The following is a 23,553-nucleotide window of genomic DNA, read 5'->3' as shown; positions in this document are numbered from 1 at the left end:
GGGACAGGATCTGGTCAACCATGACCCTGAACTGGAAACATGGAGGTAAACAGTTATCTTGTTTTTATCAATCTTTCATAAATGTATGTATGGCTTAGATTAATTCCAATGTTTAATATTAGAGGTGTTTTGAGTCTTTATTTAGAGGTTTAGTGATGTTTTTGTGACTAGAAATATGCCATAGGAGCTTAACTCTTATTTGTATCAATTAGCTCATGGGAAAATTGGCTTCATTATCTATTGTTTCACTTTATGTCACAGTTTCCAAGCACCTATGGAGGATGTTAAGTGAGGACTGTGGTTATGCTTGTGAAGGACTAAATGAGGTAATGGGTGTGAAGCACTCAGGACAGTGCCTAGCACCTGGTAAGTGTCCATGAATTGGAGACTATTATTGCTATAATAAGGAAATTCATACACATTAAAATGCCTAAGAAAGTTCATTTTAAATAATCGTAACATGAACGTTTATATTGCTTTCTCGGATGATTTTGCTATTTTCTATTTCAGAGGAAGTCCATGGAGAAGCCTGCCTGTTAGTTGTCTAGGGGTCAAGTGGCTTCTTGGCAGTACATATTACACTGATAAACATTGACTTAATATGGGCTGTAACCACAAGGTAGAAAATAGGGAAAAAGAGAGTGGAAAAACCACAGTGACCTCCTCTCCTAGACAGAGACCAAAATATTAACCGCGGTACACCTCTCATGTTACAGTTTGAACACATCTTAATAAATGTTTAAATCCACTCTCTCATAAGTGGGAAACTGAAGCCCCCATAAGAGTTAGGGGTAGAACTATGACTGTACTCAGACCACTCTTTCCCTGTATATTATGTATATGTTTTATTACAAAAAATTTCAAAAATCACAGAAATACAAAGACTAGAACAATGCACACCTATGTACTCATCATTCAGCTTTAATAACAATCAAACTGTTACCTCTCTTGAAAAAACAGCTTTGAATCTGAGTCTGGTGTCATTTATACTCCTTCACAGAGATGTTCAGAACCAGTATCTTAGAGCACATCCCCCAGGCAAAGCAATGTAGCAATAAAAAGAGAAGGACATAGCATGAGAAAAAAGGCAGGCTGTCAACCAATGCCTAAAATGTAGAAAGATCTCTCAAGTTGTTTTTACAATAGTCTGGAAAACACAGTCTCATTCTGAAAGACACTGTTCCTTTAAATTGCTTACTGATCCCACCCAGATCTTGCACCCTGGCCAAATGCCTGACCACTCTTGCTTTAACTTAGTCGAATAAACATGAATAAAAGACTGCAAAAGATCCTAAAGCAAAGACTTTTATTTCCCACAGAACAGAACAATATCAAATAGCTAACTTCACCCCCTACCACAGTCCTTGCTGTTGGCATTTACTCAACTAGTCTTTAATTCCTGTTTGACAAACTTAATAAGGTAAGACATAACGGATTTATTTTAGTCACTTGAAATCAGATAGGACCATCAAGGAACTGTGGAAGACTAAATGACTTACATACTTATTAGGTGAAGAAAGCTTGTCAAAAGTTTGTGTTCTCTGCAATTACTTCAAATCAATTATTAGAAAAATATTAACATTGTTAAAATGTAGAAATTTAAAATTTAAAGTTATTTTGAAATTGATTCTTAACTTACAGTCTTCTAAATTGTTTTACAATGATGTTAATATATTTTAGGATATCTTTTTCTCAATTTGGAACAGGGTTTACAATTCAGAATTAGTTATAGAATACTTTACAACTTGGCTAATTTGTCAATTTGAATGAAGTCTTTATTCAATCATTTTATATTTGTGTAGAAACTGAGATGCAAACATTGTAACTAAAGTTGGTGAACTCTGCTATAAGATCATTTTATTTTTGAAAATTTATAAAAAATAAAGTATCTTGGATTTATTTATTGATCCTGATATTTACCCCAAATAAATTTTAGGCCAAAGGTAAAAATACGGTATTTGATTACAAATTATGATTGTTTCTGCATTTATAAAATTTGACCTATAGTAAACACAGAGGTTCACATTTCTTTCACTTAACTAATGGCACTTTTTTTTCTGAAACCTATTTTGCTTGTATGTGACATCAGAAAGAGGGAAAGGTGAGAATTATTAAAAACAGAGGCAAAATAAAACATGGTAAAAAGTGATAAGAAATGAGTGGGCTCTCAAGATGCCAAATTGATAAAGGAGAAAGATATTTCAGGGAAGCAGTAGAACTAACAAACCAGAGAAACAAAACTAGAGAGGTATGAAAATGTCCTCTGGCTACAACAGGGAAACAGAAAGAAATAACAAGACTTTGGTTTGGGAGCGCTAGATTAAAAATGTCAGAGCAAATGAGAATAAAATATGATATATTTTGATTATATTATTGTCAATGGAAAAGTTATGTTTGTGAATATCATATATACAGGGGTCAGGTATGAATTCATGATTATATGCCAAGAAAACAGTAACAGCAGGTGATTAGTTTTGGGAAAAGATAAATCTTTATTTAAAGCCAGTATTTCTAAAACCTTACATGAAGGGTTTTGAAGAGTTGCTTGATTATGTTGCTTATAAAATCTTGCTCAGTTCTCAATGGAATTCAATTCTCAGTCTCTTGTTTCCAGAACTTCTGAGATGTTCCTTGTGGTATGAACTCAACCAAAGAGAAAAGTAATATGTAATACCATGGCCATGGTGTTATTCCCTTTCCGCTTTGAAAATGCAATAACACCTGTGTTTCTCATATAGCCTTGTCTTTACACTAACCTTCAGACTTAAAGTTGTACATTATTTATTTTTTTCCTTGCTTAGCAAAGGGATAACTTGGGGAGAGACGGCCTTTGTGTGTTCTGTTTCCTTAGCACACTTCTTGGTTTGGTTTTGTTTCGTTTTTAATACCCAGCTCTCTTTACATTTTGGTATACATTGTCTGAGGATCAGTTGGCATTTGGCCAATTGCTACCCAAGATGTTTGGTCATACCTATCCGAAGTTCTTTTAACAAACTTCCAGCTGGATGATGCTATGTGAGGAGCAGACTGTGGCATGAAGCCAGCCATTGGTCCTCTTCTAACCCAACAGTTTTGTTTCCCTTTGGGGTTTATCCATCTGGCATGTATGAAAAAAGTCAGTCTCCATCTCACTCCTCACTGCCTTTGCATATATTTCCACCCTCTATTCAGAGTCTGGAAAAATCGTGCTCATGATTTCCTAGATTCTTATCCCCTAAAGGCAAGGTGCCAAAGAAGGAAAATGTGATTCCTTTTCCAGAACTCCTGAAGTCAATATAGTTTCAGCAGGCAAGCATTTTTAAGCCATACTAAATATTGATTTGAAATAAGCTTTCTCGTTGCCATTCTCTTGGGTATATTGAGGCAGCAACACATGAGTCTTCTCCTCCCAGGGAAATCTGTGAGTTTAAGAGCCATTTGGTGTGTAGCTAGGCATATTGACTGATGAAGATTCAGGATTTCAACATAGAATTAGATTTTTCATTGTTAATCTGCCCAGAAAAATAGTTTCCCAGGGCTATTCAGAGGGGGTGCTTCTTGGCTTTAAGTCCTGTTTCTGTTCATTAGTTCTTTTAGCCATCCCTGGAAGAAAAGTGTTGCTTTTAAGCAAATCTATTGTTTTTGCTCTCATATTCTTTTGATTCATTGGATATGCAGATTTGAACCCCTGGTGGAGACAAAGTTTCCAAAGGTAAGGTAGAAAAGAGAAATGGGATTCTATGGAAACAGAAGGGCAATGAATTTCTACTTTGACCTCGGAACTCACTGAAGTTATGTGTGTAGTATTAAGCCTGAAAGGGTGGTAGTTATCTACAATACTACAAAATACTAGATTTGTCAGGAATCAGTTATAATGAAAGTGAATGAAATGACCACATAGCAATCTGAATTCACCCTGAAGAATTTGGAAATGTCAAAGCAGACCCTGTGACTGAACCACAGTACTCATACAGAGTGGGATTGAAATGTTTTTAAATGGCTCTCCCAACTCTATGCTCCTCATAATACAATGGGGAATTAAGAATACTTAAATATACAGCACTCTGGGAGGCCGAGACGGGTGGATCACGAGGTCAGGAGATCGAGACCATCCTGGCTAACACGGTGAAACCCCGTCTCTACTAAAAATACAAAAAACTAGCCGGGCGAGGTGGCGGGCGCCTGTAGTCCCAGCTACTCAGGAGGCTGAGGCAGGAGAATGGCGTAAACCCGGGAGGCGGAGCTTGCAGTGAGCTGAGATCCGGCCACTGCACTCCAGCCTGGGCGGCAGAGCGAGACTCCGTCTCAAAAAAAAAAAAAAAAAAAAAAAAAACAAGAATACTTAAATATAGTTCTTTGAATATATAGAAACTTTCACTAATAAATGTTTGGTCATGGTGCCATGATTTATTTGGATTTAAATCTTTTAAAATCTCAATATGAGTATTTTTCTAGAAATATGAATGAAAACCTCTTTTTTTCCAGTCACATGACAGTTTTCAACTCTGCTGGCTTGAAGTTTTAAAATAACAAACACCATATTTTATTAAACTATTTGTAACTGACTTTTCTATTAAAGGTGCTACAAGGCAGATGATTTTTCACCATCTACCATAATGTGGAACAGATATTTTGTCTTCTGTACCCTGCTTTTGTCAGCGTTTATGAGTCAAACAGTATCCGGACAAAGAAAGAAAGGACCAAAGCCAAATTTGCTTGCAAGGAAAAGTGATGTCCAGGGTAAAAATAAATGTGTTTGTTTTTAAGTTTAGCCTGTTAAAAATACTTCTGTGAATTTTTCTAAATAGCATTTGATATAAATAGCAAGCCATATACATGTATACATGTGGCAATCTACTTTGATAAAATTACATGATGCTAATATACCTGACATACTTATAGCACATAAGAGTTTTTAATAAGAGCACTTGTGCACTTATTATCTCATTTGAGCCTCACAGTAACCTTGTAAAACAGGCAGGACGGAGATTGCCACTCATAGTATAGATAAAAAAAATTGAGGTCTTAAGAGGTTGAGTGGCATACTCAAGGCCATAGACAAATTAACTAGTGAGATACAGGGCTGGGATTTAAACTTAAGTTGTGTTTAAGTTAGATTTCTTCCCCACTTACTCTTGGTACAAGGGGTATAGTCATTTTCTACCTTGATTTCAAGAAAGTTAAAAAAAAAAATAGGGACTCACCAATACGACACAACCTGAGAATTAGAGTATCATTTACTTCTAGACAGCTATGCTCAGTGTTAGTTGGATTTTTAAAATGTGATGCATCTTGACTTCCCATTTCCTCCCACTTTCAGCAGGTTTAACATTGAAAAGATGCTCAGAATATATGATATCTTATTTATTTTAATTTGCATGATTTTACAAGGAGAAAATAATTTATAAACTTAGACATTTAGTTTTTTACAATTTAAGCTTTCTGTCCAATGTGTCTCTCTTACTCTCCTCACACTGCTCTCAACACCAAACAATATACAACACACCACTTCAGGGCTTTCCTTATGCAAATTTCTTTCATGATATGAATAATTATTTTGCCTAACCTGTTTACTCTGTTTCAGGCTCCATTTGTTTCATAGATATTGTCTTCATCGTGGACAGCTCTGAAAGTTCTAAAATTGTCCTCTTTGATAAACAGAAAGATTTTGTGGATAGCCTGAGTGACAAGATTTTCCAATTGACTCCTGGTCGCTCTTTGGAATATGACATCAAACTGGCAGCCCTTCAGTTTAGCAGCTCTGTCCAAATTGATCCACCTTTTTCTTCTTGGAAGGACCTGCAGACGTTTAAGCAGAAGGTTAAGTCTATGAATTTAATAGGGCAAGGTACCTTCTCTTATTATGCCATCTCCAATGCCACTAGGCTACTTAAGAGAGAAGGGCGTAAGGATGGTGTGAAAGTGGCTTTGCTGATGACTGATGGCATTGACCATCCAAAGAATCCAGATGTTCAAAGTATTTCTGAAGATGCCAGAATTTCAGGAATATCATTTATCACCATTGGACTTTCTACGGTAGTCAATGAAGCCAAACTTCGTTTGATTTCTGGGGATTCATCCAGTGAACCCCCTTTACTGTTGAGTGATCCAACACTTGTAGATAAAATTCAAGATCGCCTGGTAGGTACCTAATGGGTTGGTATACAGTTATCAACATAATTTATAACATAATTTTGTTGTAAATTCCATAAGAAGAGATACTGGGTCAAAAAGATGGAGAAAATGAGAATTCACCTTGAAAACAGAAAGAAGAATCTTTCTGAAGTGTCACTGCACTTTCTTGGCAGTTTACTCCAGATAATCTGGAAAACTTCCAGGCTGATTCCCTGGAATTGCATTCTTAACTTTATTGCTAGCTGATGCTGAGGATTTTGGAAGGGGTTACTTTCCAATCATATCCCTTAGGCTCCTGTTTATACAGCCTACAATCATGAACATTGCTGACTTATATTCAGGTTGTTTTCAACTTGTAGTGTTAGGCTATATTTGTACTAAGTTGGTCTGTTCCCATTCTATGTCTGTACAGATATTTTTGACATAATTTTGACATATTCTCTCTTACTCTTCTAAATGAGTATTTTTGACTCTGTCTCACCTATCGTTATATTATGCTACTCAAAGTTCACAGACTTCCAAATTTTAAAATTACCTCCTTGTTTCTTAGATGTTCACAAGCCCATCCAATTTAAAATCATCTGCAACTTGCAGTCAAGCAACAGTTTCTACCATCAAATCAATGAGTCCCACTTGATTGGTCTGGTCAGCTTTTCTTTTTTGTTGCTCAGCTGTGTGTAAAAGTCTTTCCTTGCTGCCTTGTAAAACACACGGCACCACAATCAAAAGGAAATCCCTCTTTGCAATATATCTCAAGGAGAAAACCCCTAGAGATAAATTGGTTGATTGGCTGAATGTTAAAAATTGATTTTCTTAAAAACTTGGATTTCTTTGATTTCCTGAGAGAGGAAGGTAAAAGTGTCCTTTACGTGTCCTTCATGTACTGAGCGTTTCGTATGGCTGTTTTCCACAGCTTGCACAGAAAACTCAGGCTCTATTTCAGAGACTGTTTTGCTCCTTTTGTCTTATCCGTCGATCCTTTTCTCAACATTACTCTTACCTTTTAACTCCCTGTTGTTTTCAGTACAAGATCTGAGGTTTTCTTACCTAAATAATAGCTCTTATGTATTGAGTACTCTCTCTGTATTAGGCATTTTCCTGCGCACTTTATATATTTTATTTTGTTCAATGTTTCCCACAATCTTATGATGTAGGTACTGTTATTATACCCATTTTGTAGTTGACAATTTAAGGCCAGTGAAGACTTCACAGTTTGCATACTTAACCCTATAAAAGCATATGGAGAGAGGAAATAGTAACTGCTTTAAAAAAAAAAGATTTTCTCAATCAGAACTGCTCTGAAACAGTTTAGTAGCAGCCCTCCTCCAAAGTTACTATTGTTTCTAGCCTTTTTTCCTTGGGGATTCAGGGTAAATGGGAGAGTTATGCCTAGATCAGAGATAGAGCTGATGGGCCCAGCCCTGTGGTGCTCAAGGTAAGTGCTCATTCTGAGCAGCTCTTTTGCATGAAAAGGAAATTTGTAGTGGTTTCTGCCTAACACTTAGCCCTGCCTGTGCCATGACTTAAGTGGTCCTCACCACTAAACATAAAACAGAGGGCTCCAGCAGGTGCAGGAGAGAATCCTGGTGATGTGATCATGAGTAGGCTGTTGGTACTTATTCATCTTCACCCTTAAGATGGATAATAGCTGACCATAGAAGATGTAGGAAAGGCAGCTCCTTTTTTGGCCTCATGTCTAGGCTCAGGTTGTTCATATTCCCACCAGATACACCCTCGCTGAGAGCACTTGCTTCACTGAGAACACAGGCTCTTGGCAAGCAAGACTGGAAGCAAAACTGTCTGTTCCTGGGGAACCAGAAAATGACTGAATAATACTGCTCTTCCTTAGCATCCGGTGACTTCAACTTGTTTGTTTAGCATTTGTGATTTCAACTTGTTTGTTCAGATGGAAGCTCCATCAATAAACTGCTGCTTAGAAGGAGGTGCTGCTTTCCAAACACTTCCAGGATCCAAAGTGCTTATTAGGCTCTTCAAAGAATGGTACACCAACTTTCAATGTTTCAAATTGCCACCATCTAGAAGGCAGAAATTGACTTTTTTTTTTTTTTTTTTTTTTGAGACAGAGTTTCGCTCCTGCCGCCCAGGCTGGAGTGCAGCAGCGCGATCTCGGTTCACTGCAACCTCTGCCTCCTGGGTTCAAGCGATTCTCCTGCCTTAGCCTCTCAAGTAGCTGGGATTACAGGCGCCTGCCACCACGCCCGGTTAATTTTTTTTTGTATTTTTGAGTAGAGATGGCCAGGCTGTTCTCAAAGTCCTGACCTCAAGTGATCCACCCGCCTTGGCCTCCCAAAGTGTTGGGATTACAGGTGTGAGGCACAGCGCCTGGCCCAGAACTTGACTCTTGATGAGACCATTGGAAAAATTCTTTATTTCATCCCTTTGTATTATATCTTTAGTTGAATTTTAAAACTTTTATTTTGAAATAATTATGTAGTTGACTTTTTAAATAAGTTAATTAGGTGTGATTGAAGTATACAACTGCATCAACTTGAAGTGCACAATTCCATGAGCTTTTGACGTAGGTACGCACCTGTGAAACTACCAACACAATTAGGACAGAGAACATTTCCATCACCTCCCCAAATTGCCTCATGTCTCTTTGTAAGACCTCCTTTGCTCCTGAGCTACTGATCTGACTTTTGTGACTCTAGATTAGTGTATACTTTCTAGAATTTTATACAAACTCAAATAGTACATATTCTTTTTGTGTCAGGCTTCTCGTACCCAGCATAATAATTTTCAAACTCATCAGGGTTGTTTTCCGTATCAGAAGTTTACTCCCTTTTATTGTAGAATAGACTTTAGTTGAATTTAATGGACGTGAGTATATAGAATGAATAGATTCTTCAGGAGCCGAGACAAATCAAATCATTGTAAATTCCTTGATGCCTCTAGTAGGAATTATCATGTAAGAACCCTATAGAAACATTTTAGTTCTGAATTACCCAAAAGAGACTTAATGATTACAAATTGAAGGAGACATGTAATATATTTTTACTGCTATTTTATTATAATTTACATAGTAGTATTGAAACCAAAGAAACAAATTCAACCCAAAGTCCTGGATATATATTACTTGGTCCTGTAGAAGAGTAAGAGAGGATATGTGAAAATTAAAAATAATTTTTTCCCTCTGTTGCCTTTGATGTTAAATATTTAAAAAGCCTTTATGGAAATAAGGATTATAACAAATTTGTCTTTTTTTCTGAGATATTTTTAAAAAACATAAATTTAAGGTATTCCCTCCCTCACATACCAAGAAGAGATCAATGTGATGATGTCTATATCATCTTCAGAATTCTATGCTTTGTTAATCTATTAATTATGATCACTTTCCATTTTTTCAAGACTTCCTCTGTTTAGGGCCTTATTTTTGTTTTCTGTTTTAGATTTTATAGTGGCTGTCTTGCTACCATTTTAAGTTGAATTTTTTTGTCACAGGGTTTGTTCTACTTGCCTACCAAGTGCTTTACTGTCATTCTACCTGCTATGATATCTGTCCATTCCTCACATGTTTTCTGTCCCCTTCTCGTAGCATAGACCTTATACTCCTTGAAAAATTGGTGGCTCCATTCTAGCATTATGGTTTCACATATATAATATATGTGAATATATGTCATATATATGAATCCATTAATGAAATTCTGACTGTGTCTTCTTTTGCTGTTATGAGACCCTTTCCCTATTTATCCTTTTCATTGAAACTCAAGCATCCCCGCAGTCTGTCATTGAACATGCCCTCCCCTCAGGCTTTGACACAGTTCTCCTTGCAGCCTGCTTCCCTGCCTGGGTGCAAGCCCTCGCCACCTCCCAAGGCCTCCGGCTCTGTCCTTGTGGGCCCTTCTGTCCACTCCCTTTAAATGTCCCTCCTAACTGCTTCCTTTGTCTTATTGCCCACACTAGTCCTTATGACTTTTTTTCCCCTAAACTTTGACATATAGGACAGCATACCACCAATGGGTGGCCCTTTGCATTCCTCTCTTCAAAGCCATCCAGAAAACCCATCTATTCCAAGAAGCCATCTTGTTACTGGCTCCCCCGCCCCTGGCCTAGGACCTCCTTCCTACTCGGGTTTCTGTGTGTTGTCCTCTGTTCCTGGGGCTTATAGCCTATAAGAGCCCTCAGGGATGGGACTTTGTTCTTTGTTTGAAACAGTCTTATCTATTGTGTGGTTTTGGGTTCATTTTTGTTTCCATAGAAATATAAATTCCAGCAAACACAAATTTAAATGAGTTCCAAAAATAGTTTTTTGCATTGCTATGGTTTTAAACCTTATGCCACATATTTCTAAAGAGCAATATGGCAAAGCAGAAATTGAATTTTAAAAGAAAGAACTGAAAAGAAGTGTAAAATTACACATCAGACACAGTAAGAGCTGAATTCATGAATTTAAAAACTGATTAAGATATTGCTTATTGTGGCTGGGTGTGGTGGCTCACACCTGTAATCCCAGCACTTTGGGAGGCCAAGGCGGGTGGATCACTTGAGATCAGGAGTTTGAGACCAGCCTGGCCAACATGATGAAACCCTGTCTCTACTAAAAATACAAAAATTAGCCTGGCGTGTTGGTGTGCTCCTATAATTCCAGCTACTCCAGAGGCTGAGGCAGGAGAATTGCTTAAACCCGGGAGGTGTAGGTTGCAGTGAGCCAAGATCTTGCCACTGCACTCCAGCCTAGGTGACAGGGCGAGACTCTGTCTCAAAAAGAAAAAAAAAAAGACATTGTTCATTGTAAAAAGATTGTAAAGTGACAAAAATTTAAAATTTTCTTTATTTCAGTAGTGGTTTTTAAATATTACAATTTGACTTGAATTGTTAGTTGTTTCACTGCCTCTGTTGAACTTCTTTTGAATTTCTTTTCTCTCTCTTTCTCCCAGAGGAAACCACTCTCTGACATGGTTTGAAATATTTTACATATTTTAATAAATCAGATCATATTGTACGTATCTATCTACAACTTGCTTTTGCAGTCAATTTTTTTTTGGAAATGTTGTCAAAAGGCATAGATCCAATGCGTTCACTTTAACTGCTGAGTGGTATTTCATTTACTGATCATTCCACTATTGGCAATTATTTTATTTACAGTTTTTCATTACAAAAAACAATGAATGCTAAAATGTGCAAGAGCAAGAATTTCCCTGTGGTGTGTCTGGAAAGGATGTCAGGATAACAGGCAAAAGCAAGAATTGTCCTGGCAGCCTAGTGATAATGCATGTCCATCTTCAGCTTTGTAGGCATAGCCAAATGTTCTACAGAGGGTAATACCATTTTAACTAAAATTATCAGTGTATCTGAGTTCCTATTTCTCCATAGGACCTCCTAGCTCTTAAAGATACAAATATCTCATCCGCTTTCAGCCTGGATTTACATGGCTAGTAATTTAAAATCATTTGGTTGGGAAGGGTGGTAGGTGAGACTCTAAATTTTGTACATAGTGTCTGTGGCTAGGGTTTTATAGCTCCTGAGATCATGTAGTCAAACTTTATCCTTTTTAATATGTGGAGAAAACTACCTGGAAGGATTGTATGACTTGTCCAAGGCCATATAGCTAGTTAATGGTTGAAACGGGATGGAAACCCAGGATGACACTTAATTCCCAGCCTAATTTTTTCCCTATTAAATCATTAGAGCCACTTAAAGCATTTGTTATCTCGTCCCTCTATATTATTAGTTTGTACGGAAATAAAGTAAAAATAAAACTGAAGGGATGCAGCATCCTTCATAAAGCTACATACTCTTATTTAACTTTCTTGTTAGCTTCTGCATTTTTAGTATCTTGCAACAAATATTCCAGTGCTTGTTCCTTCATCTTTCTATTTTATCGTATGTAAATTACCCTTTCAGATGAAATCATAAGGCACTGGTTTGATATATAATTTCTAGGTTAAGAAAGTACTAATTCTATATGTAAATATAGGTTAGTTTCTTTCCAGCGTTTGACTTCCAACATGGCCTTCAGTGCACTTATCAGGTAATATCCCACTGAATTAAAGTATGGTAGTGAGGCCTAGGTGTTGGACAAAAACAAGATCATGACACTTCTGCAAAATTATAAATTTAAAATAGTTTTGAAAAATATTCTGGCTAATTTATTCCTGTATGGTACATATGACATGCACTGAGGACTGTCAGGAGGCACAGCCCAAGTGTGTTACCTTGGTTGAGTCACATTATGGTGGAACCATGTTTCCTTATTGCAAAGCAAGAGGTTGAGTCTGATTGACTTCTAAGACTCATTAAATTTGTTTTTTTGTTTTTCATAATGATCACTTTTTTTTATGAAATATTTATTACTTTTCTATAACTTAATTTTTTTCCTAAGGTAGCCAGTTATAAATGTAGGTCATCTTTTACATAAGTAATGCATATTACTATGAACTGTTCAAAATTTTTACCAGAATATTATTCCTAATACTGTTTAAATTTAAAAGCTGAGTATCTTTTTTTTGCTTATGTTGAAATCCTATAAATAAAGTACCATATTAGAGGCTTTTCAAATTTGAAATAGAAAACCCTTCTCCTAGTCATCATAATAATGGAAATCTTTGTCTGCTTCTAATTCAGACCATCTCAAAAAATGTCACTGGACTTTGTAATTTTCTCTTTTTGAGTTTTAATATGATCTAACACCTATTAATATTTCATGAAGTTATGACTGTATATTATTTTAATCTTGAAAAATAAATCATGAAAAATAGATGCATGTATATGTGCATAAGGATGGAAAAAATTGAAAATACAAAATTATATATTCTGCCTCAGTCTTTGTATGTAAAAGTGAGAGCTTTCTCATTATGACTGATTAACTTTATAGTCAAATTATGGAGATTACAGAGCTGATAAAGAAAACAAAAGATAAAACATAGAATGCAGTAAGATGAATTTCCTAGAAAATATAGATTAATTTTTAATGGTAGTTATATCTCCTATTATTACATGGCTCGAACTGCTCCTTGGGTGGTTGACTGGTTGGCTTAATTGCTTTTACAAGGTTAAAAAGGCTGAATTGCTATTCTTTGTGGAAACTTCATATCCCATGGGGGATAATTACGACTAATAAGTAGCTGAAAGCAGAACTATGAATTGAGTTAATGCTTCATTCTTTTTTCCCTTGTAGGATATCTTATTTGAAAAGAAGGTAAGCATCACATGCTTTGATTACTACGAATTACTCTAAAAACTTGCATTATCAGATCAGCATTATAATTCACATTAGAAGATTAAGTGTGACTAAATAAAAAAGCTTAGTTCTTTTAAAACGAGCCACTCTATTCTGAGGCAGCCATCTGATTTCTTTTATACTACCATATTCAATGCAAGTTGGAAAATTTGGAAAAAGTAGGAAATATTGAATGTGATTCCAGGAGTGATTTTAGAAATCAGTCATAAGCAAACCACATAGTTGTTGATTACTTTGATGTGCTTCCTTTATTCTAAGCATGTATCTGAGATCAGCCACATCAGGTCCTCCATTTTGGGGGGTGTTCCTAGTGTTGGCTAGGTTAGGCAGAGTGTTCCCAGCTAAGAGACAGAGTTTAGAGTCATCCCCTGCTGCCAGACAATTGACTTTGAGCTCATTCTCCTTATTGTAAAGAAAAGGCAGCCTGATGATGGCAACCAGACATGTGGCCAAGGAATCTGGCCAGTAAGATTGAATGGGCCTTAGCACAATAGGCAATCATCAGCTTGCTGAGAAATCCTGTCCTGGACATGCATTTCTTAAAAGAAAGAGTTTGAAACATCTGAACTTCGTTCAATGAGCTGCTTATTTAACATCAGGAAATTTACACTATCATTGCATAAAATAATAGGAGTTAACCAAACCTGTAGCGCACCATGTTTTATTAAATTGTACATGTTCAGATATACCATTATGTTATGGACCATTAAGAAAGGAAAAAAACCGGCTGGGCATGGTGGCTCACGCCTGTAATCCTAGCACTTTGGGAGGCTGAGGTGGGTGGATCACGAGGTCAGAAGATCGAGATCATCCTGGCCAACATGCTGAAACCGCATCTCTACCAAAAATACAAAAAAATTAGCTGGGGTGGTGGCGCATGACTGTAGTCCCAGCTACTTGGGAAGCTGAGGCAGGAGAATCACTTGAACTCAGGAGGCAGAGGTTGCAGTGAGCCAAGATCGCCGCTGCACTCCAGCCTGGCGATAGAGCGAGACTCTGTTTAAAAAAAAAGAAAGAAAAAAAGCCCTTGCCAACTTAACTATGATACAATGTCTTCTTATTAATTGCAAATCTTACTTTATACATATGGAAAGAAGTTTTTAGACATTTTGGATGTAGATTTAAAAATCCTGTATCACTTTCATATATACATATAGGGGAATATATAAGCAAAATAACTTGGTTATTTCTAAAACTTTTTCACATCACAGTCTAAATCAAGCTTGTTCAACTTGCTGCCTGCAGGCTGCTTGCAGCCCAGGACGACTTTGAATGTGGACCAACACAAATTTATAAACCTTTTAAAAACGTTATAAAATGTATGCATGGAATTTTTTTTTTTTTTTTTTTTTTGGCTCGTTAGCTATCGTTAGTATTAGTGTATTTTATGTGTGGCCCAAGGCAATTCTTCTTCCAATGTGGCACAGGGAAGCCAAAAGATTAGACATCCCTGGTAAATCTTCTGAATCATTTTTTGTCTGAGTTGTTGATGTCCTTGTTTTTCCACATAATACTGACCTCTATGCCAGCAAAAGCATTGGTGATGCAGCATGTCTTAAGAATGTTCTGGAATTTTCTTCCATTTCATTCTGTAAGTTTTGAAGTGCATGTGCAAAAAGCAACTACTTTGTCATGACTGAACCTGATCAACAGCTATTATAAGACTCATTCTGATTTCAGAGTTGTTAAAATGAGGAAGAAGGTGCATCTTAGAATTAGTAAAATATAAGTCAAATGTTTTCCTTTGCCTAGTAAAGGATCATTTAATATTATTATATTATTGAGCTTTGATGTGTTATGTAGAAGAGAAGCAGCAGAAATTCTAAAAGTCCATTGAAAATATTTATTTTCTCCTTTTAACTGGCATCTATGTATTATATATGTATTTTTGATGGGATGTCTATTTTATTTAACTATGCTGAAATTTAATAATATTTTGTTAGCTGGCTCTTGATAGGTATAAATTTGCCTAGAATAATTTAATAGAGAGAGCAAAACCTCCATAAATGTGCAAGGTAAAATTTCTTAGAGAGTGTTCCAGTTGGTTATATACTGAATACAATTCGGAATGCTATATTTCACTGTGTGTTAATATGATATTTCATTATTGATTCAGTGTGAACGCAAGATTTGTGAATGTGAGAAGGGAGATCCAGGTGATCCAGGGCCTCCTGTGAGTATATTTTTACTTTGAACTTAGGTCAGAAAGTCCTAGCAATGATAGCTCTACTGGCTCTTGAAAACATCAGGGCTATTTTGCACTGTTGAAAAGCAATTGTTTGGAAATGGCAGCAAAAATGGAAATGCTACTTCTTTCTTTTATTTCTAAAGGGACGCATTCTATCCTTAGAAATAAGCCTGGGATTTTACTGACCTGAACTGAGGGCAGGAGTGTTTTGAAGTTGTTCCCACACAAAGGACATTTATGTCCCTCCTCGTAAAATAAAGCCAGAATTTCTCAATAGTGAACTGAATACAGAAAAAGCTAATACAAATAATCGTGCTTTAAGCAAAGCTTTATCCCACTAGAAACAAGAAGCATAAGCCTCTCTGAAAGTTAAATGTTGGCTTCACACGAATGCAGCAGTGCAGCAGCAACACTGTGTGGCCTCATGGACAGGAAGCTGGTCGCGATGCTTTGGGGGATTAGGGTGAGTTCTGTGAAATGGAAGTAAGCATGTGGCAACCAAAAATAAATGGCAGGATTTACTATGATGATTCATCATTTGATAAGATAATCCAGGAAGGAGTGCTTTCTTTATATTCTGGCCTAATAACTTGTAGGTGCCATGTCTGTACTGGGAAGGCATTTGAAATGACATCTAGATCACTGGAAATGCTGAGCAGTTTTTTAACATTTATCTTCATAAAGCATCCACGTGCTTATTCAGTCTTCTATTTATTTGTGTAATTACAAATATTATCCTTAGGGTTCAGAAGAAGCCCTGTGGAGAGTCTCACAAAATGCATGGATAAAAATTTTCAACTAATGCTTGTATTTGGGGCCAGGAGGGGAATGTGTATTGTGAATGTATTAGAAGGTGACAAATTTTACCTTGAGACTCGGATCCAAAGCCTACACTTTTTCAAACCATCCTACCAATCAGAAGATCTTTTTCTCCTCAAATGCAAAGTTAGATGTATTATATGATAATGGGGCAGCCAGTAGAAGCTGACTTTGGCTAAAGCAAAGGTTTAGCCATCCCTTCATATAAAGTCTTCGTTTATCCCCATTACACCAAGAAATGGCCAGGGTAAGGAATATTTCTTTATATTTTAAAATGAACAGTAAGAAAGCTCAGCTTTCTTGCTAAGCACCTGACAATTTTGTCACATTCTTGTCACATTTTAGGGATAAGCCACAGAATATGTAATTTAACATTTATCGAGTACCCCCAACACCAGTTCTCACAAAAGCAAGCTTTTTGGTTGATTAGGAACAGGAAAACAAAATGCTTTTCTGGAACACGATTACAGAGCTCCTTTCTCCCATCTTTTGAGATTGTCTCCTGGATATCAGAGCCTCTTTGACCAAAGGCGAGCAAGCTGGCCTGGTCCTTTTAAAAGTGAGTAACAGAGGGGAATTGTAGAAGTGACCCACACTGAAGAGAGGTTGGGAACAACTCCTATCCTTCGGCCTGTTGCAGCTACTCTTTTAAATCTTTGCATGAGTTTGATTTTGTTTTCAAAACTGCTGAGAAGTAATTGTTTTGAGAAGAAGTAATTGGTGGGAAGACAGAAACATTATTCTCTTTTGAGCAAATCTAGAAAATCTGCCAATTCACGACAGTGGTTTTCCCGGTGTAGAAAAAGGGAGAAGAGAGTTGAATTTCTGCTTGGCAGGTAAAGGTTTTACAGTTCACCCTCATTCTAGGAGACAAAACTGATCAGAAGTTATTATAAAGTATAGAAAACAATAGAATACCTACTTAAAATAATATTTTTTCCCTTTGCCTTCAGGGTACACATGGAAACCCAGGTATCAAAGGTGAGCGAGGACCAAAAGGAAACCCGGTAAATGAATAAACAGCTTTTCTTTAAACCAGCATATCTCCTAGATTTGTTTTTTAAAACAACAATTTTAAAAATAAAAAGCATTGTAGTATATGGCAAACATCTGACAAATTTTGTGAAGAATACAGATGTCCACTTCCTATATTATCTATCTTATTTCTGTTAGCTTGTATTCACAAATTCTGAGTAACATATGAACATTTTAGTCAGTAAGTTTACGAAACCTGGGGACATCAAATAAACAGAAACTAGTACTTAAAGGATAGCAGCCCATCTTATTTAGGACAGTGTTTCATTAACTGCTAATATGTGTTCCATATCAGATTGACATTGGCACTTGTGCTTTTAATGGGTCTACTTTTAATGAATAACTGACTGACAGTAATAATAGAAAAGCCACCAGATGGTTTCTCACTCCCAGAGCATCTTCAAGTACTTCTCCAATTCTTTTCTCTGTGTACCTACCCCCCCCTACAAAAAAAAAAAAAAAAAAAAAAAAAAATCCTAGGCTTTTAAAGAAAACATTCACCTGTTCAGATCATTGTTAGGATTTTGGTTCCAAGTTCAAGAACAACAGCAGGAATCACAAAGAGAAAAGTAGATATAACTATGTGAAAATTTAAGGCAAAATTCTGTGTAATGAAAAAATAATAATTAAAGAAAAGGAAGTGATATGCTTTGGTTGTGTCCTTACTCAAATCTCATCTTGAATTGTATGTAGCTCCCATAATTCCCACATGTGGTGGGAGAGACTGGTGGGAGGTAATTAAATCGTGGGGGGTGGGTCTTTCCCATGCTGTTCTTGTGATCGTGAATAAGTCTCATGAGATCTGATGGTTTTATAAGGGGAAGTTCCCCTACATATACTCTTTTGCCTGTCACCATGTAAGATGTGGCTTTGTTCCTCCTTCACCTTCCTCCATGACTGTGAGGCCTCCCCAACACTGTGGAACTGTGAGGCCATTAAACTCTTTCTTTTATAAACTACCCAGTCTCAGGTGTGTCTTTGTTAGCAGCATGAGAATGGCCTAATATAAGGAGGGAATATTAAAGAAATAGAAATATCAGGGAATATTTGCATCAAATGTAATGGACATTGGCTTAATTTCTATAGCACATTGAGTTAATTTCTGAACACAGTTTTCAAGAGAGGAAACAAAACTAGTAAAGAAAACAGTAAAAGCACATTTAATTTCATTAGGTAACAAAATAAATTTAAATAGAGAGAATGAGCTATCCTTTAGTAGTGGTACTTATGAGGATTATTTTTTTTCTTGGTTTTCTAGTTCACATCATTTGTTTTTGTGTGTGTTTTGAAGTTTAAAAACATTTCTTTCATTATAGCAATTAACACAGCAATATTAAAACAATAATAACTAATTATAGCAATGTGGCAGTGAAACTGGTTTGCTTTTCATTGCAGGTAACTTGACACAAATAGTTTGGGAGCAATACATAAGAGACACTCGAGTACTAACAAAGTTAACTATTAAAAATTAACTCATAAATGAACTCTAAAACAGCCCTATTAGAAAATTTTTAGGGAAGTAATGAAAAAAAATCGTAAGTTAAATGCATAAAAGTATTTTTGGCAATTGTCTGCTTGTCAAGGAAAGGGAATATAGCAACCTTGGATAGCTTTACAACATACACACACATGCACAACCAAACAACCCTATACTCACTCATATACGTTCAAACTGATGCCATCATGTCTTCTTTTTGTTGTGTTAAATACCCATTAGAAATGTATGTTCATGTTTTATTTCTTTGGTTTGTAATTTTGTGCCACATAATATATTTTCTTAAATCTTGCTGAAATCAAGCAATTACTCTTGAGGACATTTTGGAAAACATTCCAAAGCCCCTTTGAGAAAAACCAGAGTGACTGGCTCCAAGTGAGTATAATGCTGTATTTGAGAACAACGGCTATGTTGTTCAACCGGGATGTGGTGTAAGCTATGAAAATGTACCTGGATCCTGCACCCTACACATCTGGCTTCACTCCAAAGGGCGAAGTTTATCTGAGTTGCTATTTTTTTTTTTTTTTGCCTAGATTGCATGGGCAAAATGTCAATGGGAAAGACTAAAGATGTTTCCTAATTGGGCTAAGCTATTAATCTTCTGTATAATGCATTTTATTGAGCAACCAGTCACTCTTCAGGGTTGTGGAATTTTGACTGTTTTTTGTTTGTCACAGGGCGATGCTCAAAAAGGAGAAGCTGGAGAAAGAGGTCCTGGGGTATGTACACAACTGGGATGCCTTCCTGAGAAAGTGATCCTAGGTTACTGATTTTGTGGTTGACCATTTTGACCCCTGTAGTGCAAGTGCAAAAGTGATTTCTATCTATCCTGTGCTCTTGATGGCTCAGGAAGGCAATCAGAAAGATATGATCTTAGAATTGGAAATGTGGGGAGAAAATACTCAGCTCAACAGGAGTGAAAACGGGAGCAGGAGTGTTCAACCCTATCAAATTCTCTGATGCTTAATTTGACATTGGTGAAAGGCTCCAATGAGAAAAGTATTTGCTTTATTTCTTATGTTTTTAAAGATAAGGAATAAGTTAGAATTTCAGGAGCATAAGAACTACATGGTCTAAACTATGCTTTTTAAATTCAATTCTACAGACATAATAAAATGTATCATTCTATTTGATTTCTTATCCCCCAAATTAGAAGATAGTAGATATTGCCCAAGAACTAATTACAGTATGTTTCTTATTTTGCACTTTTCTGAGCATTGCAGTAAGTGTATCAAATAGCAGAGATGTGTACAGTGAATAAAAAGAAGACCATATGACATTGCCACTCTCTGCTTGTCCCCCTGGATGTGCCCTGGACTTAGACCCAAAGATGTTAAAAACTGTTCTCTTGGTATTTTTAATCAACTTCATTAAAAAATCTGATAGAAACTTTGGTAATGTCAACAAAAAATCTGAAATGTGTGTTACTCATTCCGGAAACATTTCTTAGGTATCTTCTATGTATAAAGCATACGGGTATGTAAAATAAAACTAAGATAAAATAATTGTATTTTTAAATAGCTTATTATCTCATAGGAAACAATTCTACGTTCATCTGTTCCTCATTGACCACACACTTGGAAGTTTTATTTCCTTCATGAAGTTTCCTTTTGTAAAAAAAAGTCAGTCTAGGCAAAGTGACTCATACGTGTAATACCAGCACTTTGGGAGGCCTAGGTGGCCTTAATCACTTAAGGCCACTTGTTTGAGACCAGCCTGAGCAACGTAGTAAGACCTTCTCTCTACAAATAAATAAATAAATAGATAATACTATTAATAAAAAAGTCATGCATAGAACAAAATTTTGTAGTCTGACTCACATGTAACTGCAATAATAGCTTATTTATTAAATAGGTTTCTTCAGCTGTCTAAATAAATCTGACAATTTTATTTCCATACTTGAAAAATATACCTGTATGAAAGACAAAAAAATCCCATTTGAAGAGAACTTGCTGCTGCTTAGAGTTGCTGATTTCCCAGGCCATGTAATACTCATTATTGTATTTCTTGAAGGGCAATGGGCAGTGACACAGTAGAAAAGCCTGTACAGGATTCACAAGGGTGACACACAGAAGACAGCAGAAGTGCTGGCCCCTTATTTAGTGTGAGATAAAAGACAGTAGCTTAAAGGTCACTGTCTCATCAGGGCTGATAAAGGAATCTGTCATGTCCTTGATGTTATATATTTTAGACTGAATTTGAAAGGAGGACCATAATGGATACAAATATTTACACACATTTTAAAGGCCATTACCTCAGCTCATTTTCAAAGCCAATTTCTTTCAGAGTCTCTGTGAAACATTTTTAGCTGCAATAGTTCATAGTTTAAAAGTCAATATAACAGTTTTGAAGGGACCATTACAGGCCATCACTTCTACAATGACTTTCAGTGTACATTATCGCCTCTAGTTTTGGGCCAAAGGGCAAGAAAATGGATATGAAAAAATACCTGAAACAGAGAATAAAATGTGATAAAGGGAAAACAGATTATTTTCTTCTCCTCAGTAAATGCACGTTTCTCCAAGCACAAAGAGAAATGAAACAGTTTACATTTCTATGGTCTAATTTTCCAGGCGGTATAGATGTGTTTTTGTTATACTTTGTAATTGAAAAATACCTAACCCTTATTCTAACTCTGCCTTAGAGTATCATATTTTACGTTTTCTTCTCTTTTTAAATTAGGGAATTCCTGGGTACAAGGGTGACAAGGTAAGTTGGTAACAACAAATAGACCAGAATTTCAAAAAGAAAAACAGAAACAGAAATGTACTTATGAACTTAATAAAAGTTATTTTCTTTGTTTTTGTAAGTCTGGATTCCCTCATTCCTTAGTTAACATAAAACAATAATAGAACTTAACATGTGGATGTGTGTTATAGGGATGGAGGGTACCATAAGATTCCTGAGATTAGAATCCAGCCTCCTTCAGCTTTGCAAACATGAATTATTTTAATAGGGAACCCCGGTTTATAAGCCATGCAGCACAGGTATGCAGGCTAAAAGTTTCTTTACACAAACAGATTCAGCAATACTGCAAGTAGGTTGCTCCCTTGGTGCTTAACTTTCTATGAAAACCTAGACACCAAATCCTCTCCCAGGGGAAAGAGAGGATTTATCCTGGTTAAGCAGTGAAGAGCCACTGACTTCACTGAATTAGGCAAGTGGGTAGAGCTCTCAAGGGAGTAAATTTGGCAAACAAGCAAACTAAAGGTATGGGTTGGTAGATTATTTGATGATTATTTGTGAGTTACAAATTAGGATACCAAACTGCTTTTAAAGGGTTTAACAAGTTGTACTGGGGCTCAGGAGCCTCTAAGAGTGCTCACTGGTTCATTGATCAGTCTGTCCCACAGTTCTCATTATTATCAGATTTTCTATCTGAATCAGAACATGCACCTATCATCCATTCCGTCCTACAGGGCTACAACCCTCAGGCATGGGAAAGAGGCTGGAATTTTAGAGGGTCCAGCTCTGAGTCTCCTCTGGCCTCCCTACTTCCCATGGAGCCAGGAGTCTGCAGGAAGTCTGTGCTTCCTTCTCCTGGATCATACACTGGGTAGCCAAGACCCCAAAAGGCCTGCTGCTGGGAGGGCATACAAAAACCTCCTTTCCATATCCAACATCTTTCTAGGCTGGAGGGGGAGCCAAATGGTAGCTGTTTGTTGGGGCAGGAGAGGTCATATAGGGGGATTTGTTGTGCTGCCAGGGGCGTCTTCACATGTGTGCTCACGCTTTTCTTGCTTTGGAAGGAGTTGGAGGTGGGAAGTGAAGTGGGGACCAGGCTGCAGGGGTCTATGTCTGGCAAGGACCTCTGAGGGATTCACAAGTCTTTTAATTCTTTATTCCTTTTGAAGACATATTTGTTAAAGAAGGAAGCCAGAACATTATTAGTTTAGTTATAACTTTCAACTATTTAGACACATGGTATGTGGGCTTCCACTTACACTCTTGCCCTGGGCCCTGCAAATATTAGGGGTGAGCCTACATGCAAGCCAATAAATATATCCTAATTGTTGAAAATGTTAGGCTTCCAAGGGGAAGAGTGTAAGAAATCCCATGATTCTACACTTAGCAGCCTTAAGAACTTAGGTAACTCAACGTCTTGGAGTATCTGTTTCTTCAACTGGATGGATAAAATTTGTATAGGCCTGCCTAATTTACAGAGTGATTGGAGAACCAAATAGTAGGCATGACAATGTATTCCAAAATGTTGGCTTGTCTACAAATGTAAGTGCCACTATGAAGAGGAAAGGAACAAATATTAGTATGGGAAAACAAAAATTTTCACAGTTGTAAAATTATCAACTGTGTATATAGTTGAGGAAAATTATGGGTGCCCTCCTCCTCCATTTTGATTTATATAGTGAGGTAGTTATCAGCACAAGGAAGCTTTATACATATATTTTTTGAAAAGATTCATTTTACTTTCTGGAGAATTATTGATTCACTGGAAGAGTTCTCACTTGGAAAATACAAGCTGTCAGAGCAAAGTGACCCTGAACCATCGACATTCAAACCAGAATTTCACCAGGAGCAGCAGCATCAGAAAATAGAGGCTGAGAACAGAGCTGATCTGTTTATGGCTTTCTGAAGTATCACTCTCTGAAACTATGTAGTTGTGGCCATTCCACAGGGATTAATGTGCCTACCAAAAAGGAAAATGCCTTTGCAGAGGCAAATAACATGAATACAATATTTTCA

At 36.7% G+C, this 23,553-nt stretch overlaps 1 protein-coding gene across 2 annotated transcripts in view; it reads left to right on the top strand.

Moving 5' to 3' along the window:
• Positions 1-1,298: 1,298 nt before the first annotated feature.
• Positions 1,299-23,553, top strand: part of COL28A1 (collagen type XXVIII alpha 1 chain) — a 181,406-nt gene continuing 159,151 nt past the window's right edge. The window contains exons 1-8 of one of the 2 annotated variants that reach the window (XM_010353063.2): positions 1,299-1,420; positions 4,559-4,719; positions 5,564-6,120; positions 13,253-13,273; positions 15,432-15,488; positions 17,276-17,329; positions 19,530-19,571; positions 21,535-21,561. In XM_010353063.2, the coding sequence (XP_010351365.1) occupies positions 4,596-4,719; positions 5,564-6,120; positions 13,253-13,273; positions 15,432-15,488; positions 17,276-17,329; positions 19,530-19,571; positions 21,535-21,561 (882 nt within the window). In that variant the 5' untranslated portion in view covers positions 1,299-1,420; positions 4,559-4,595. The remainder of the gene's footprint in view (positions 1,421-4,558; positions 4,720-5,563; positions 6,121-13,252; positions 13,274-15,431; positions 15,489-17,275; positions 17,330-19,529; positions 19,572-21,534; positions 21,562-23,553) is intronic. The other variant, XM_030931865.1, reaches the window with a different exon arrangement.

Source organism: Rhinopithecus roxellana, chromosome 6 (assembly GCF_007565055.1).
Source record: "Rhinopithecus roxellana isolate Shanxi Qingling chromosome 6, ASM756505v1, whole genome shotgun sequence".
NCBI lineage: Eukaryota > Metazoa > Chordata > Mammalia > Primates > Cercopithecidae > Rhinopithecus > Rhinopithecus roxellana.
Note: the sequence above shows the minus strand (reverse complement) of the source record. Positions and strands in the feature narration are given on the sequence as shown.